The sequence below is a fragment of the Sorex fumeus genome, unplaced genomic scaffold, assembly GCF_029834395.1.
Source record: "Sorex fumeus unplaced genomic scaffold, SorFum_2.1 ptg000149l, whole genome shotgun sequence".
Classification (NCBI taxonomy): Eukaryota; Metazoa; Chordata; class Mammalia; order Eulipotyphla; family Soricidae; genus Sorex; species Sorex fumeus.
Window position 1 is genome coordinate 7,143,658 of NW_026606206.1, and position 17,004 is coordinate 7,160,661.

The following is a 17,004-nucleotide window of genomic DNA, read 5'->3' on the forward strand; positions in this document are numbered from 1 at the left end:
GCCCTTAAGTCTTATTTATTTATTTATTTATTAAGCTACCCGTGATGTATTCGATAAGCCAAACACAGGAACAACAAGTCTCACAATGGAGATGTTACTGGTGCCCGCTGGAGAAAAATCGATGAACAATGGGAGGACAGTGACAGTGACATTTATTTGTTCATTTGTTTTTAAAGCCCTGTGTTTTTTATCAAGTGCCAAACTCAGATTAGGATTGAAGTAACTTTGTCTCTTTGGAAGTTTGGGATTCGGTGTTCTACCAGGTGATGCCTAATGCAAGCCCTGAGTCAAGGCCAGGAGGACGTCGTGGCCTGTAATAACTTTTCCCTCCAGCCTGGTCGTCGCAGGGTGTTTCTCTCGGGATGCTGCCTCTTTCCCACGGATCTGGCGCTCAGGCGCGTGTCCTCGGGTGCGGACAAAGCACGGCGGGTCGCGACCCCTCTCACCCGGCTTCCAACCAGGTGGCGGAGCAGTGACACTCTCAGAGTCTGGGACCCCCACCCAACACTCCGGCTTCACGCTGGGGGGGATTTCCCAAGGTCCCAGCGCCCGCGTGTTCGCCTTGCCCCTTTGCAATCTCCCGGAGACCCTCCTCCAGCACCTGCGCTCCCCAGTGGGGTGAAAGTCGGTCTCCCTCGGCCTTCTGGTTGCCAGGCTTCATCTCTGCGCTTAGCCAGGGGACCCTGCGGTCCTGAGCGCTCCCCGGTCCCACACTCCCCGCGAGCCTGCGTCGCCCTAAGCTCTGCCAGCGGGTTTCGGACCCTGGGACCACGCACCGCCTTGCTCAGAAGCACCGCTGAAGCTAGAAGGGGAGTTTACTTTAAAAATCGGGGCGGGTCGAAAGGAAAGAGACAAAGAAAGAAGGAAAGAAGAAAAATGTGTATGGGGGGGTGGGGTGGGATGGGGGGCGGGACCGGGGAGGTGGTGTGTTGGCGGGAGGGAAACTGGAGACGTTGGTGGTGGGAAATGTACACTGGTGATGGAACACTGTATCAGTGAAAGCCAATCACGAACAACTTTGAAACTGTGTATCTCACGATGATTTGATAATATATATATATATATAAAGACATTAGAATATGACCAACGTAAAACATGAAAATAAAAAATAAAATTGGTGCTGTAAAAACATGAAAATGAAACTCAGTAAAACATGAAAATGAAAAATGAAATTGGTGCTGGTCAAAAGGCGAGAGAGAGAGGGAGGAGGAGGAGGAGGAGGAGGAGGAGGAGGAGGAGGAGGAGGAGGAGGAGGAGGAGGAGGAGGAGGAGGAGGAGGAGGAGGAGGAGGAGGAGGAGGAGAAAAAGTACCTCCCATAAAGGGGGTGGCAGGTGGGGACATTGGAGGTGGGAAATGTACACTGGTGAAGGAAGGGGTAGTTTGCTGGAGCATTTTATATCTGAAACCCAATCATGAACAAAACACTTTGCCACTGTGTATCTCCCGGTGATCCCATTTCAAAAATGTTGCAAGAAATTAGAGGAAGACACTAATAAGACCTTATGAATCAATGGGGGGTAATGAAAGGACTCTGCATAAAAAAAAATAAAATTAAAAAAAAAATAAATAAACAACATCGGGGCCCGGGGGAAGACCTGCCCTGGACCCCAGGGAGGGGCGCGCGCTGGGTCCCCTCGCGGGACCGAGCCGAGGGGACGGGGGCACGCGCGCGCGTGTGGGTGGCGGCCAGGGCGCGCGGGGCGGGCGCACCGGCCGGGGCAGGTGGGTGGGAGCGGCCGGCGGGATCGGGCGGCGGCGGCGGCAGCAAGTGGTTGGGCCGCGCAACGCGCGTTTCCTTCCCTCCCCCGCCGCGGGCCGCCGGCCGTGCCCAGCGCGCGGCGCCCGCCGCTGGCCGCGCGTCCCCTGCCCGGCGGCCGCTCCCTTCCCCGCCGCTCCATGTCCCTGCCCGTGGTCCTCCCGGGCTCCTGCTGCCCGGTGGCGGGACTCTCGGGCGGGCCGCAGGCCGGGGCTCCGGGCACGGCGGGCGCCCGGCGCCCAGGAGCCGCCGCTGCCCCCGCTGCGGCCGCGCTGGCCCCGGGCAGGGGTGCAGCCCCCGGCGCGGCCTCGCTGCGCCGCTCCGGCCGCGGGCGCCGCCGTCCTGGCCGCGCCGCCCGCGCTCTCGTCCCGCCGGGCCGCCGCCGCCGCCTCCGGTGCGGCCGGAGTCGCGGCCCCGGGCTCGGCGCTGCTGCCCGCTCGCCCGCTGCTGTCGCTCGGGCTGCTGCAGCTGATCCTGGGGTGCTGCATGGTGGCGCTGAGTTTCGGGGCGCTGTCGCTGAGCAGCTCCCCGCAGGTGAAGAACTCGTGTCCCTTCTGGGCCGGCTCCTCGGTGAGTGCCGCGTGCCGCCGCGCGCGGGTCCCCCGCTGGCCTGGGCAGGGGCCACCGCTGGGCGAGGACCAGCCTGGGGCATTGATTGGGGTGGCTGGGGGTGTCTTGACCCGTCTCTAGGCGTGTGTGTCGGGGGAGGGGGGTAGTGCTGCGGCTTGGTGGGCATCGTCCAGCAGCAGGCCAGCGGGAGTTTTAGGAACGCGGGAGAAAGGGCCCCCGGAGAAAGTGGAGTTCAGGGTGAATTTGCTTTTGCATCTGGGCGGTGTCTATTCCTCGAAGGCGAAAGGAATTATGCGGGACCGGGGGTGGGGTGGGTTCGGGTGGGGGTAGGGGAGGGGTCATCTAGCTAATCGAATGAAGTCGCTTTCCAGGTCTTTGTGACTGTGGAGTTGAGAATGGGGGCGATGCTGGGGGTGGGGAGGGCAGGAGGAAAGTGGGAAGAAAAGAAACTTTTTTTTCCCTCCCCTCCAGGCTTTGTTCAGTATTTGATTCACAGATAACCGTTCGAGCTGGCAGGGCTAGAATTCGGGGTTTTGCTCAGGGGTGGTTGCAGCGAGAGTTCCTGGGCGCGGAGTCAGGACCCCTGTGACCCGGAGGAGGGAGCGGTCGGTGGACTGGGGCGCATCCTAGTGCTTCGTGTTTTGCATCATCCATTGAGGCGCACTCGGTGAGAAATGCAGGTGCTGCAAGGAGGGGAGGAGGGGCAGGGCTGGAGGTAATGACAGGGTGTGCGGAAAGTGTGCTCCTACCTGGTCATTATGCAGGGCCCCAAAAATCCTTACTTGGTTCCTGGAGCCACGCAGACTGGTGGGCAGAATTTAATTCTCAAGGACCTGGCCAGAACCTATCATTATGGATGAGGTGGCCAGGAGCGGTGATGGGTGGGGGGGTGGGCAGAGCGAGGAGGGGTGGACAGCTAGCTGGAGGTGTCTGCTGCTCTCTGGTCCACGGTCCTGCCTTCTTGGACGGGGAAAGCTGGTCTGGGGCAAAAGATGCCAGGCTTTGCGGAGAGGCTCCTGCCAGTGAGAGTGTGTGGACTCGGCCATGCCCGCTCATCCTTACTTCCTAACTATGTCACAGCCCCGGGGCAGCCAACCTCTTGCCAGACTGAAGAACTTGGAAGGGGGATTGCTGGAGCCATAGCACAGCCGGTGGAGTTTGCCTCGCATGGGGCGACCTGAGTTCGATTCCTCCGTCCCTCTCAGAGAGCCCGGCAAGCTACAGAGAGTATCCCGCCCGCGGGGCAGAGCCTGGCAAGTTCCCTGTGACATATTTGATATGCCAAAAACAGTAACAACAAGTCTCACAATGGAGAATGACGATGGAGGCAGGGACCTTTAACGCAAGAGATGTTTTTATACATTAAAACTCTGACAACACCTAAGTTTTGACTGAGAGTTGCAATGTGTATTCTAAATGAGGAGAAAAACCGCCCTTTGGCAGGTCCACACAGACCCAGACTCAACACCAATTAAAAATTTTTTGAAACGGTTTCTGTTGAATCACCGTGAGATACTCAGTTACCAGCTGTTCAGGTTGAGTTTCAGTCGTACAATGTTTTTACACCCATCTCTTCATCAATGCACATTTCCACCAGTTTCCCCAATTTCCCTCCTGCCCAGCCCCCAGACCGAATTTTAAATTGTAGGATTCACATTTGACTGAGAATTCAAATGGAATCGAATTCTAATTTGAACGAGAGTGTTAGGCACATGAAGTGATTTAAGACTGACCTGTCATTTTCTACTGAAACTGATGCCAGTTTGCACTTGGTGAAATTCTTCCATGCAGGATGATCATCCTTTTTGCTTTTATGGAGAGGGTGTGGTTAGGCCATACCTAGTGCTCTGGGCTATTCCTGACTTTGTGTCCAGGGATCACTCCTGGTGGGCTCGGGGAACCCTATGGGGTACCTGGATTGAACCCAGGTAGCCTGCGTGCAAGGCAAGTGCCCTACCCACTGTACTGCCTTTCCTGGCCTTGCCTCATGAGTGGTGGGCACATTCTGTGCCTCATAGTAAAGGAATCCCACCCTACTAGACTGCCCTTGCCCTCATCTTCCTCTGACCTCTGTGAGTGGAAAACTACAGGAGGATACATGTTCCCAATGAGGAAAAACCCCCATTATGTTCTCTTGTCCACTGTGGACTAACAACAGGCAATTAGTGGACTCATCTAAGATGTCTTTGTTGTTGACTTGTTTGGGGTTCACACCTGGTGGTACATAGGGACAATGCTTGGGGTCACTCCAAGGTACTCAGGGGACCATGTGATGCCTGGGATCATGCCTGGGATTGAACCCAGGGCTTCCCTCTACCCTCTGAACTATCTCCCCGATATACCTAATAGCTCTTAATACCATGTTTCAGAAATAAATACACTTTTAGGGAGTTGAGCTTCGCAAAAGCACAGTCTCTTATAGTCTTTAAAAAAAAAAAGCGAGTTTGTGCATGTTGGAGACCTGGATCAAGCCGGGGTACCACATGGCTTCCTGAGTACCACTGGGAGCCGTCCTTAAGCATTGAGGGGGAATAGCCTGGAGTTCCACATGTCTCCAAACCAAACAAACAAACAAACAAAAAGATAACTAGTTTGGGGTTGTTAAAAAATCCCTCTTCTCTTCTAAAATTAAAAGCAAAATTAATGTACGCTATTGTCAATTACTTCAGAGGGAGATGCACTTGGCCATCATTTGAGCCACAGTTGGATCTGATGGTGTGTAAAACAAAACAAAACAAAACATCAACAGGAAGATCAGGGTCTGTCGGATGGCATGCACTTGTTTGAAACCAGAATGAGGAAGGGGCAGTGACTCAGAACTAAGTACTCTGTAGGGTTGTCTACCATAACCTCCACCCTTTCTATGCAAATCACTAACTGTCCATTCATCTTAAATTCTATTGTCTGTTTCTGTGGCTCAGAACCTGCAGATACTACACTTGCAGAGCAATTTAAGTATGATTTTAAGAAGATGCATTAGGGGCTGCGACTTTCTTGATGCCTTAGGGAAAAACATTCTTCTCCAACACATATAGTTTGAATTTATGTATGTATGTGAGAGAGATGTTTGAAAAACAGTATTGTGGAAAATTTCTAATGTACTCTAACACCAAAATGAAACCTCATATAAATCCTTACTCGGCTCCAATAGTTATTTTTTTATATTTTGGATTTTTACTTATTTTACAAAGTTGTTCATGATTGGATTTCAGTCTTACAGTATTGAACAAATAGTAGAAAATGTCATTTACCTCAAATTTCATGAATGTATTCCCGAAGGGATCAGAGGAATCTATCATTCTTTGTCTGTTTATAGTTATTCTGTGGGTACTTATTTATTAGATTGCCGTAGATAAATATGTCATTCATAAAGATTTTGTAATGTAGAGCTTCTTCTAAACTTCAAGGTCATTTCAATCAGAATTATTCTAACCTCTCACGCCTGTGGATTCACACAGGTGTGGAATTTTCTGCATTCCAGTCCATGGAGTAGCAGTTATAACCAAGGAGGTAGACTGGTATTTTTTATTTTTCCTATATCTTCGAATCCAATAGTTATTTCATCTGTACCTCTTCCTCCCCCCTGCTACTGGCCCTGTGTGTTCTGAGAAATCCAGAAGAATGTCCATCAAGTAGGGAAAGGGAAAGGGACTTGATGCTTTTTGGTGGTGGTGGTGGGGGGGCATGGTGTCAGGCCACACCTGGCAGTGCTCAGGGCTTACTCCTGTACCTAGGGACACTCTTGGTAGGGCTTGGGGGACCATATAGGATGTTGGGCACTGAAGCCAGCTTGACCGTGTGCAAGTGTCCTACCTGATGGACTATCGCGCTAGCCTAGGATTAGATCCTTATTCTACCTAGTCCGTTTGTCAGATTATTTTTCCGTATTTTTAAAACAAGACTTAGGTACCACATCATTTCATCTGTTGAAAGTTCATTATGTCTTTGTTTTGAAAAAATAATATAAGCAGAATAGTTTAGACATGACTGGGAGACATGAAGAAACGTCCACCTTTAACATTTTATTATGAAAACTTTAAATGTAAACAACTGTAGTATTATAATGAACCACCATTGACCCATGATCCCACTTCAGTAGTTATCAACAACCGGTCTCTTGATACCTACACCCTTTCCTTCTTAACACACACTGGATTATTATTATTATTTAAATTAAATCACCGTGAGATGCAGAGTTACAAAGTTGTTCATGATTAGGTTACAGTCATACAATGTCCCAATACCCATACCTTCACCAGTGTACATTTCCTACCACCAATGCCTCAGTTTCCCTCCTGCTACCCTGCTACCCTCCCTCCCAACCTGCCTCTATGGAAGGCACTTTTCTTCTCTCTCTCTCTCTCTCTCTCTCTCTCTCTCTCTGTAGGGTTGTCTACTATTAAAAGCAAAATTAATGTAGCTATTGTCAGTTACTTCAGAGGGAGATGCACTTAGCCATCATTTGAGCCACAGTTGGATCTGATGGTGTGTAAAAAAACAAAACAAAACATCAACAGGAAGATCAGGGTCTGTCATCCTAGCATGCACTTGTTTGAAACCAGAATGTGGAAAGGGCAGTGACTCAGAACTAAGTACTCAGAACTCTCTCTCTCTCTCTCTCTCTCTCTCTCTCTCTCTCTCTCTCTTTCTCTTTTGAGCATCATGGCTTGCAGTACAGATACTGAAAGGTTATCATGTATATCCGTTTACCTACTTTCAGCGCTCAGTTCTTGCCCAGAGTGATCATTTCCAGCTATCATTGTCACAGTGGTCCCTTCTCTATCTAACTTCCCAGGACTGGATTAGTCTAACGCAAATCTCAGGTTAACACAATTTCAGCCATTAAATATTTTAGTATGTATTTATAAAAAAAAAAGGACTTAGTAAGACATTATGTTTAATTTAAAGATAGCTAAGCTGGGAATTTTTAATATTTGCGAAAACCATTTGAGGTGGGGTGGTTTGTGCTGCACTTGGCAGTGCTTAGGGCTTAGGGCTCCTGGCAGTGCTCAGGAAATTATATGTAATATCGGGGGTAGAACCGGGGTTCGTAATAAGTAAAGCAAGTGCCATGATCCCTGTTTCTCTGGCCCCTAAACTGAAGTTTTTCTATATAAAAAAGGCTTAAAAATTGTACCGTGGACTACAAAAAATTAATAATGGCTCTATTGAGATAGAATGCATATTCCATACAATTTGTCCATTTAAAATGTACAATTCTGGAGCGATAGCACAGCGGGTAGGGCGTTCGCCTTACAAGCGGCCAACATGGCCGACCCGAGTTCGATTCCTCCGCCCCTCTCGGAGAGCCCGGCAAGCTACTGAGAGTATTCAATATGCCAGACACAGTAACAACAAAGTCTCCAATGGAGACGTTACTGGGCCCGCTCGAGCAAATCGACGATCAACGGGAGGGCCTTTCTTCTTCTTTCTTCTTCTTCTAAAATGTACAATTCACCAATTTTTAGTGAACTTGTGCAACCATAACTGTAATAAATTTTAGAAAAATTTCATCAGCCCCAAAAGAAGCCCTGTGTCTATCTGTTTGCTGTTGCTCCCCGTTTCCTGTTGACCTCTCATTCCTGGGCAGTTATTCATCAATCAGTCTACTTTTTTTTTTTTTGTCTGTCTGGTTGTTTTGATGGACCTTTCACATACACAGTCAGAATGCATATGGTCCTAGTGACTGAAGTTCCCTCTGTTCTGTGGTGTATCTCAATTCTTTGTTCTGCATTTTACCCAATGGTATGAATTTTTTTTTTTTGGCCTATGATACTAGGGAGCTGAGTGGCAGTGCCAGCTCAAGTCTAAGGTTACTTTAGACCCAAGTAGAACCCAGTAGAGGGAAAGTCTCATATTTCAAGCTCAGAATGATGACTATGTGCCTTAGCTGGTGATGGCAACTAAACTGACAAATCTGTATTTTTTTTTCTTTTTGGGTCACAACCAGCGAGGCTCAGGGGTTACTTCTGGCTCATGCACTCAGGAATTACTCCTGGTGGTGCTCGGGGGGACCATATGGGATGCTGGGAATCGAACCTGGCTTGGCCGCGTGCAAGGCAAACGTTCTACCCACTGTGCTATCACTCCAGCCCCTAAGCTGACAAATCTTTTGGCTTTAGTAAAAAATTCACTGTATCACTTTTCACTGTCATTGCGTTGTTCATCCATTTGCTTGAGCGGGCGCCAGTAGCGTCTCCATTCGTCCCAGCCCTGAGATTTTAGCAGCCTCTCTTTACTCATCCTTTCCAAAGGTGCCCTATTGGAGGCTCTTTCAGGATCAGAGGAATGAGACCCGTTATTGTTACTGTTTCTGGCATATTGAATACACCACGGGGAGCTTGCCAGGCTCTGCCATGTGGGCGGGATACTCTCGGTAGCTTGCCAGACTCTCGGAGAGGGACAGAGAATGTATATGAGAGAATTCAAGCAAGTATGTTAAAACCAAACACACATGTGCTGCTTTAGGTACTTCACTGGGCTAGACTATAAGAGGTCGCACAGCCACAAATGCGGTAAAAATTAATTTTTAAAATCATTTTTGGTTTATTTTGGGGCCACACGCAGTGGTACTCTGGGCTTACTGCTGGTTCTGAGTTCAGGGATCACTCATGGTGGGACTTGTGGGACCATATGGGGTGCCTGAGATGGAACCTGCATAGTCAACATGCAAGGCAAACACCCTACCCACTGTCCTATCACTCTGGCCCTCAAAGAAATCTGCAACTGGCTGTGATCAATTAATTGTAAATAGACCACTGCCCTCTGGCTAGCCTGTCGCCAGTAAAAATTTTGCTTGCTTAAGTGACGCAGCATTAAATTCAAGGAACAAATACATTCACCCGAAAGGACTGTTCTGTTCAAGTTCTTGTGTACAGTTCAAGAATCATGTTCCACTTATACCTCCCTAAGTGTTCTTAGCTGGAGGTCTTGAGGTTTCTTTTTCTGGTCTGAACAATGAAGTTATATTTTACTTATTTTCGTATGTAGGATTTAGCAAGTCCACTATAAGTCCACTCTTTTCCTATACTTCGCATTTACACTTCCTGCAACTTCCAGGGAGGGTATTTAATGTCCATGTTTTTGAGTACTTTGAGACCATTCATTTTTTTTTTTCCTGGTATCCTAGGTTATCACTCACTATACTGTATAGTTCAAAGTTCAGCAATTTAAAAGTTCAGACACTTTTAAAAACAGTCTGAAGTTTGACTCTAAGTCAGTGTTAGAGAAGGATCTCTAGGTCTGTGTTTAGGCCATGAAATCCTGGCTCCTGGTTTGGGATACACTGTGTTAATATTAGTTAGATCACACCCAGATTATGGGAGGCCTAGGTAGAAACTGCCTACACATAATGAAAGAGAAGAGATGACGGCATTGATTTGTGTCTCCTTCACAGAAGAAAATTCCTGACTTACGTGACCCATGGGAAATATTTCCAGTGGAGAGTTGGTTATTGCTTTGTCTTCTCTGGCAGCCCTTTATCATACGCACATGTGCCCGTCTGGGCTTTATTTAAGTCACTAACCTAAATACTTCCCTTGTATTAGTACAAGATAAGAGATTGTACAGAGGTTTAGGCACTTGTCTTGGCTATAACTGACCCTTGTTCCATCCCTGAGACCTTTAGGAATGATCCCTGAGTGTAGAGTCAGGAGGAAGCCCTGAGCACGTCTGGGATTGACTGGGAAAAAAAAACAGAGAGAGAGGAGAGAGAGAGAGAGAGAGAGAGAGAGAGAGAGAGAGAGAGAGAGAGAGAGAGAGAGAGAGAGGTATCAGTGAACTATAAGTGATTTTTAAAAATTGCCGTCAAGTAAAAAATATAAAAATAAAGCAGAGAGTAATGCAAAAATTCTCAAGTTTCTCCCAGTTAAAGAACAAAGAATTAAGGAATTTATTTTCCTACGATAGCCATCAAATATGATTTTGACATTTAAGAATCATTTAAAACATAATTTTGTGATGACTTTCACCGATTTGTTTTTTTTTTCCTTTTTGGGTCATATCTGGCGATACACAGGGGTTACTCCTGGCTCTGCGCTCAGGAATTACCCCTGGCAGTGCTCGGGGGACCATATGGGATGCTGGGAACCGAACCCGGGTCGGCCATGTACAAGGCAAATGCCCTACCCGCTGTGCAATGCTCCAGCCCCCACACTGATTTTTTTTTTTAACCCATCATCTGTATTCCTGAGCAAAGCATGAAGTCTTTTGGCCTCAGTAATGCATCTGTAAAACGGATTCGATGAACCTCACATCAGATCCTTTCATGAGGGTGTAATTGCAGAACTTTGGTGCTCAGTCTCAGCATCAGACTTCGCATATACTAGGGTCATTATCAATGCTTTAAAAAATGAAGGTAATATTTAAAGGAAAGTGGACAGGTCAGCTTTTTTGGCAGGGCAATCTGGCAACCACTATTGCCACTGCAGAAGCTATAGGAAAGAGAAGTTGCCTAAGAGGTTTAATTATTGTGTGTTTATTTAATTATTGTGTGCAAACAGACTCTTACCTATAACATTCTGCTGCCCTATTTTTCTGTGTTAATCCTTTGCATGCCTCAGATGAGATGGGGATGTCCTGGATGGTCCAAAATTGTTCTATTGAACATAGAGATCAAAAGGCTGCACAGGGCCTTGGGAAGGTGGTTCAAAGGATTGGCACACATGCTCTGTGGACAGATGTAGCAGGCTTGATCCCTGGTACCACATGATCCCTGGAGCACTGAGCAGGAAGTAGCCCCCAAGCATGGCCAAGTGTGACCCCTCACCTCCAACTAAAAGGTCATGCTTTAGGGATCGGAAAGATAGTAATGCGCTTGCCTTGTATGCAGGCAACCAAAATTTGATGCCTAACACACCATATTGTCCCCTGAGCCCTGCTGAGATTAATTCCTGAGCACTGCTGGGTGTGCCCCCCAAAACAAAATAATAAATAAAAGGTCATGCTGCAAATTTCTATTTACCTTATAAATAAACACACAATAATCAAACCTCTTAGACAACTTCTCTTTCTTATAGCTTTTGCAATGGCAATATTGTTTAAAGCGTGTGTGTGAGAGAGTGTTGTGTGTTCGTGTCTTGTTCTTCCTCATCTATCCAGCTTTTGGTCTTAATGACTTTAATTTTTTTAAGCTGGAAATCTAAGATACCTTTGTAATAACAGAGAAACCGAAGGATAGGGTAGGCTTCCCCCCTAGGAATGGGTCGAAAGTAAATGAAATCAAAATTGCAATCATTCTCATTAGAATAATAGAGATAATTGGATGTTAGACAAAGGTTCTTGTTCATTCATTCCAGGCAAGTTGCGTCTCGTGCTGGGTGGAAAGAATGGGTTGTGGTTGTGGGGGTGATTTTGCCGTGGTGTGTGTTTTTAAGAAGCACAGGAGTGAACTGTGTTTAGGGTTACATCTCTGAATTCTTCCATCTGTTATTGAACCCATGTTTGGGGTTTTGCTGCTGAAAGCCCAGTTACTCAAGAGACAAGGGTTGATAACGTAATAAAGGTTTATTTAGGTGCTCAGAACGTGAGAGATGGTGGGCTTTTTGTCCTGAGAAAGTCACCTTTCTCTCAGGTTGGAGCTTCTATAGTCCTGGTTGGAAGCGAAAGGGAAGTTCAAAGAATCTTGTGCCTTGCACAGAGCAGGGAGAGTTTTGCTTGAGGCCAACCAGGCTGGCATCAGTGTTACTGGGTCCTTGAAAGGCGATGAGCTGCTCCTTGTGGCATGGTCAGGCATCCATCTGTCTCCAGGGTCTGCAACAGAACCTTCTAGAAACTTCCATGGGCTGCTGTTGACTCTTCTCCGAGGGAGAGAAGTGTACTTGGGCCTGAGAAGACCCTGTATGTTTGCTGAGACCCTATTTATTTTTTTTATGAGTTATTTTCTTTGTTTTTTACGGAATCACCCTGAATTATACGGTTACAAAGATATGTATAATTACGTTTCAGGCTTATATTCCAACAATCCCTTCACCAGTGCCCACTACCCTCCACCAGTGTCCCCCGTTCTGCCCTGACCCCCCAGTCTGCCTCTCCAGGAGGCACTTCTCCCCTCGCTGGCCCCCGTTGTCCTGGCATTCCCGTCCCTAACTTATCCTCCTCCCTCCTGCCCCAGTACCACACCTACTGAAGACCAGTTCTTATTTCATGTTTTTGGGCCATACCCAGTTGTGCTCAGGACTTACTCCTGGTTCTGCGCTCTGGTATCTCCTGGCGGGTCCCTGAGAACCTTTTCTTTTCTCCCCTCTCTTCGTCCAGAACTGGACCTGTCTCAACTCCACAGGGAGCCTGAGAAGACTCTTAGGATCCTGGGACAGAGTGGAGACCAGGGGAAGGGAAGAGGGTAGGAAATGTGCATGTCAGGGCGGGGTGTCTCCGGGCTCACACGTCTCCGATGTCTGAACCTTCATTCCGTTACTCTCCACCCGTGAATTCATCGCTCATCTGTTGGCTCTTATAGGCGCCTTTAGGGGCCGTCAGTGGTCCTTAAGGAGTACTGAGAGATCCGAGCTTTCCTGACATTCCCAGTGGGTATAAAATGCAATGAAACTCTGACATTGGGGTGTGATGGGTGCTGTGAAAGGTAGACCTTTCTCGGGGGTGGTCAGGTGAGTGTGGTGGGGTGCTCCCAAGCCACACTCCTTAACACCTGACAGTGCACAGGGGAACATGCAGTGCCAGGGGTCAAACTTAGGGCCCGTGCATTCCAGACATACCCACCATCATCTCCCCAGCGCTGAAGGGCCGTTGTGAGGGGACCTTCTTTTATACCCTTCTGATGGACTTTAGCCGGACTGGCGCCGGGGATGGACAGCAGTGAGTGTGCTCCCTCTTGTCTATCCTCAGCCTCTTCCTACTCCATGCCCGAGTTTCACCTCACCAGCTTCTGTAAGTGTGGAGCCCTGGAAAAACTCATCCCCCAAGAGTGCAGGACTTCTGTTCTGCACCCCGAGGCCTCTCCAGGATCCAACTCTGCTCATGCTGCCTCTCCCTCCCCCACTCCCTGCTCACAGGGTTTCTCAAGTGTCTTTGAGAGTCATCCAGCTCCCAGAGGGGGAGGAGGAGTTGAGTAGAAGTAGGTATGCACCTTTGTTGTGGGGTTCAGAACTGAGGAGAATGTGAAGCAACCCCCATCAATAGCAGTGTACAGGGGGCAGGGCCTTCCTTCCTTCCTTCCTTCCTTCCTTCCTTCCTTCCTTCCTTCCTTCCTTCCTTCCTTCCTTCTTGCCTTCCTCCTTCCTTCTCTCCTCTCTCTCCTCTCTCTTTCTCTCTTTCTCTTTCTCTCTCTCCCCTTCCTTCCTTCCTTCCTTCCTTCCTTCCTTCCTTCCTTCCTTCCTTCCTTCCTTTCTTTCTTCTCATCCTCCCTCCCTCTCTCCCCCTCCCTCCCTCCCTCCCTCCCTCCCTTCTTCCTTCCTTCCTTCCTTCCTTCCTTCCTTCCTTCCTTCCTTCCTTCCTTCCTTCCTTCCTTCTTGCCTTCCTCCTTCCTTCTCTCCTCTCTCTCCTCTCTCTTTCTCTCTTTCTCTTTCTCTCTCTCCCCTTCCTTCCTTCCTTCCTTCCTTCCTTCCTTCCTTCCTTCCTTCCTTCTTGCCTTCCTCCTTCCTTCTCTCCTCTCTCTCCTCTCTCTTTCTCTCTTTCTCTTTCTCTCTCTCCCCTTCCTTCCTTCCTTCCTTCCTTCCTTCCTTCCTTCCTTCCTTCCTTTCTTTCTTCTCATCCTCCCTCCCTCTCTCCCCCTCCCTCCCTCCCTCCCTCCCTTCTTCCTTCCTTCCTTCCTTCCTTCCTTCCTTCCTTCCTTCCTTCCTTCCTTCTTGCCTTCCTCCTTCCTTCTCTCCTCTCTCTCCTCTCTCTTTCTCTCTTTCTCTTTCTCTCTCTCCCCTTCCTTCCTTCCTTCCTTCCTTCCTTCCTTCCTTCCTTCCTTTCTTTCTTCTCATCCTCCCTCCCTCTCTCCCCCTCCCTCCCTCCCTCCCTCCCTTCTTCCTTCCTTCCTTCCTTCCTTCCTTCCTTCCTTCCTTCCTTCCTTCCTTCCTTCCTTCCTTCCTTCTTGCCTTCCTCCTTCCTTCTCTCCTCTCTCTCCTCTCTCTTTCTCTCTTTCTCTTTCTCTCTCTCCCCTTCCTTCCTTCCTTCCTTCCTTCCTTCCTTCCTTCCTTCCTTCCTTCCTTCCTTCCTTCCTTCTTGCCTTCCTCCTTCCTTCTCTCCTCTCTCTCCTCTCTCTTTCTCTCTTTCTCTTTCTCTCTCTCCCCTTCCTTCCTTCCTTCCTTCCTTCCTTCCTTCCTTCCTTCCTTCCTTCCTTCCTTCCTGTGCTGGGGTTCTCTGCCCAGGTTGCTTGTTCCTAGCAGTGCTCAGGATACTGTGTGGTGCTAGGGGTTTAACCATGGTCGACTGGATGCAAGACAAGAGCCTTATACCCTGTACTATCTCTCTGGTCCCTAAAATACAGCTTCTGGAAGCATCCCTCTAAAGAAGGGTCATTTATAAAACTCCTATGAGGATATGGTGTGTGTATGCACTACCTCTATAAAACAAATGGAGGTAATGTTTTTTTTAAAAATTTTTTTCTTCAAATTCATGAATGTGGTCTAGATCTTTCAGTTTTAGTTCAGAAGTGCTCAATGTGCTACATTTTTCTCGCAAATGAAGTCTAAAGGATCTCTGCTGCATATATTTTGGCGACTATTGATATTTGTCAAATACATCTGTCTTCTTTGCCAAATACATCTTTCACATGTTTTTAAAAATCATGTTATTTGGTGGCTGTATCTATGCAAACTCTTCCTTCAAAAAAAAAGGAACCTTATGATGGGGCAACTACAGTCTCATGGGAAGGGGGGCGGTACCGGCTCGTCCTTCACGAGGTCATGAGTTACACCCCACGAGCAGCTCTCTGGTACAGCCATAACACCAGACACACAGAAACCAATCTCGTAATTATCTGGCTCTTTGCAGAAATCCAAAATCGTGGCCGTGTGACATTATATGATTCTCATAACCAGCTATAGAAAACAAAATATTTCACAATGCCTTTTCAGCAATTCTGATTGTTTGGGGGGAAATTCTAAACAATAATGGTGCATCTTTTGTCAAAATAATGAATGTAATCAATGTAGAGAAGAGTTAAGTAGAAATCATTTGCCTCACAGGCATTTGGAGGGGTGGGAGGGGGGGAAACTGGGGTTCTTGGTGGTGAAAAATGAGTACTGGTGAAGGGAAAGGTGTTTGATCATTGTATGACCGAGACTTAAACCTGAAAGCTTAGTAACTTTTCCCACAGTGATTCAATAAATAAATATAAAAAGAAAAATAAAAAAAGGAATCTTAGTTCTTTAGTCCCAGACATACTTGATATAAGAATTATATCTGTCATGATATATTGAAAGAACAAATGTACATCTATCTGATCAACATAGCATCCTTACTCCTGGGACATAGCACAGCAGTAGGGCGTTTGCCTTGCATGCAGCCAACATGGCCGACCTGAGTTCGATTCCTCCGCCCCTCTCGGAGAGCCTGGCAAGCTACCGAGAGTATATCGTCCGCACGGCAAAGCCTAACAAGCTATCCGTGATGTGTTCGATATGCCAAACACAGTAACAAGTCTCACGATGGAGACGTTACTGGGCCCGCTCGAACAAATCGATGAACAATGGGAGGACAGTGACAGTGACAGTGACAATAAAGCTCACTCTCCCCTCTTTCCCTTCCTTCTGCTGGTGCCATGATGACCAGGGGTCACATGCACATGTGCCTCATTGTGGTGATCACATCCTTGATTGTGACATGTGCTGGCTAGTCTGACACTTTTCCTGGTGTTCACTGAGATGCTGCGTGCCTTTATGTAGGGGCAGTCCTGGCTAGGGGGTCGCACACTTTGGTTGTGACTCTTGCATACCCCAGTTTGCACTGCTCTATAAGGTGCAGGGGCTCCCAAGCAGGAAAGCTCCAGGAGGTCACACTTGGGGGGCCCGAAAAAGCACTTGTTTTCTAGGTCTCTAAGACCATGGATGTCCACTGACGTGTTTGAAAACAAAGCAAAGCCAACAAACTGGAACTCGTGCAGATGGCCATGAATATGGAAATGATTGAATTCATTAGGCAGATACAATAGAAGATTATGTAGCCTAGAAATGAATGAGACCTATTCTAGTAGACCTGAGAGCTTTCCATGAAGCACTTACGAGCAAGTAAAAGAGGAGGAAACACATCTCTGTCCTTTGTGATCGATTTTTTATCTTATTTTATTTATTTATTTTTTTTCTTTTTGGGTCACACCAGGCTGGAGCGATAGCACAGTGAGTAGGGCGTTTGCCTTGCACGTGGCTGACCTGGGTTCGATTCCTCCATCCCTTTCGGAGAGCCCAGCAAGCTACCGAGAGTATCCCGCCCACACAGCAAAGTCTGGCAAACTACCCGTGATGTATTTGATATGCCAAACACAGTAACAACAAGTCTCACAATGGAGACGTTACCACTGGTGCCCGCTTGAGCAAATTGATGAACAACAGGACAGTGTTACAGTGTTGCAGTGCTTGGGTCACACCCAGCAGTGCTCAGGGGTTACTCCTGTCTCTGCACTCAGAAATTACCCCTGGTAGTGCTTGGGGGATCCTGTGAGATTCCAGGGATCAAACCCAGGTCGGCTGTGTGCAAGGCAAATGCCCTACCCTATCACTCCGGCTCCGTGATCAAT

At 47.9% G+C, this 17,004-nt stretch overlaps 1 protein-coding gene across 1 annotated transcript in view; it reads left to right on the forward strand.

The window, feature by feature from the left end:
* Positions 1–1,823: 1,823 nt before the first annotated feature.
* Positions 1,824–17,004, forward strand: part of ENTREP1 (endosomal transmembrane epsin interactor 1) — a gene marked incomplete at its 3' end in the record, with an annotated part of 85,569 nt that continues 70,388 nt past the window's right edge. Inside the window, 2 exon segments of the mRNA XM_056106921.1 lie at positions 1,824–1,990; positions 1,992–2,327. Coding sequence (XP_055962896.1) covers positions 1,898–1,990; positions 1,992–2,327 — 429 coding nt within the window.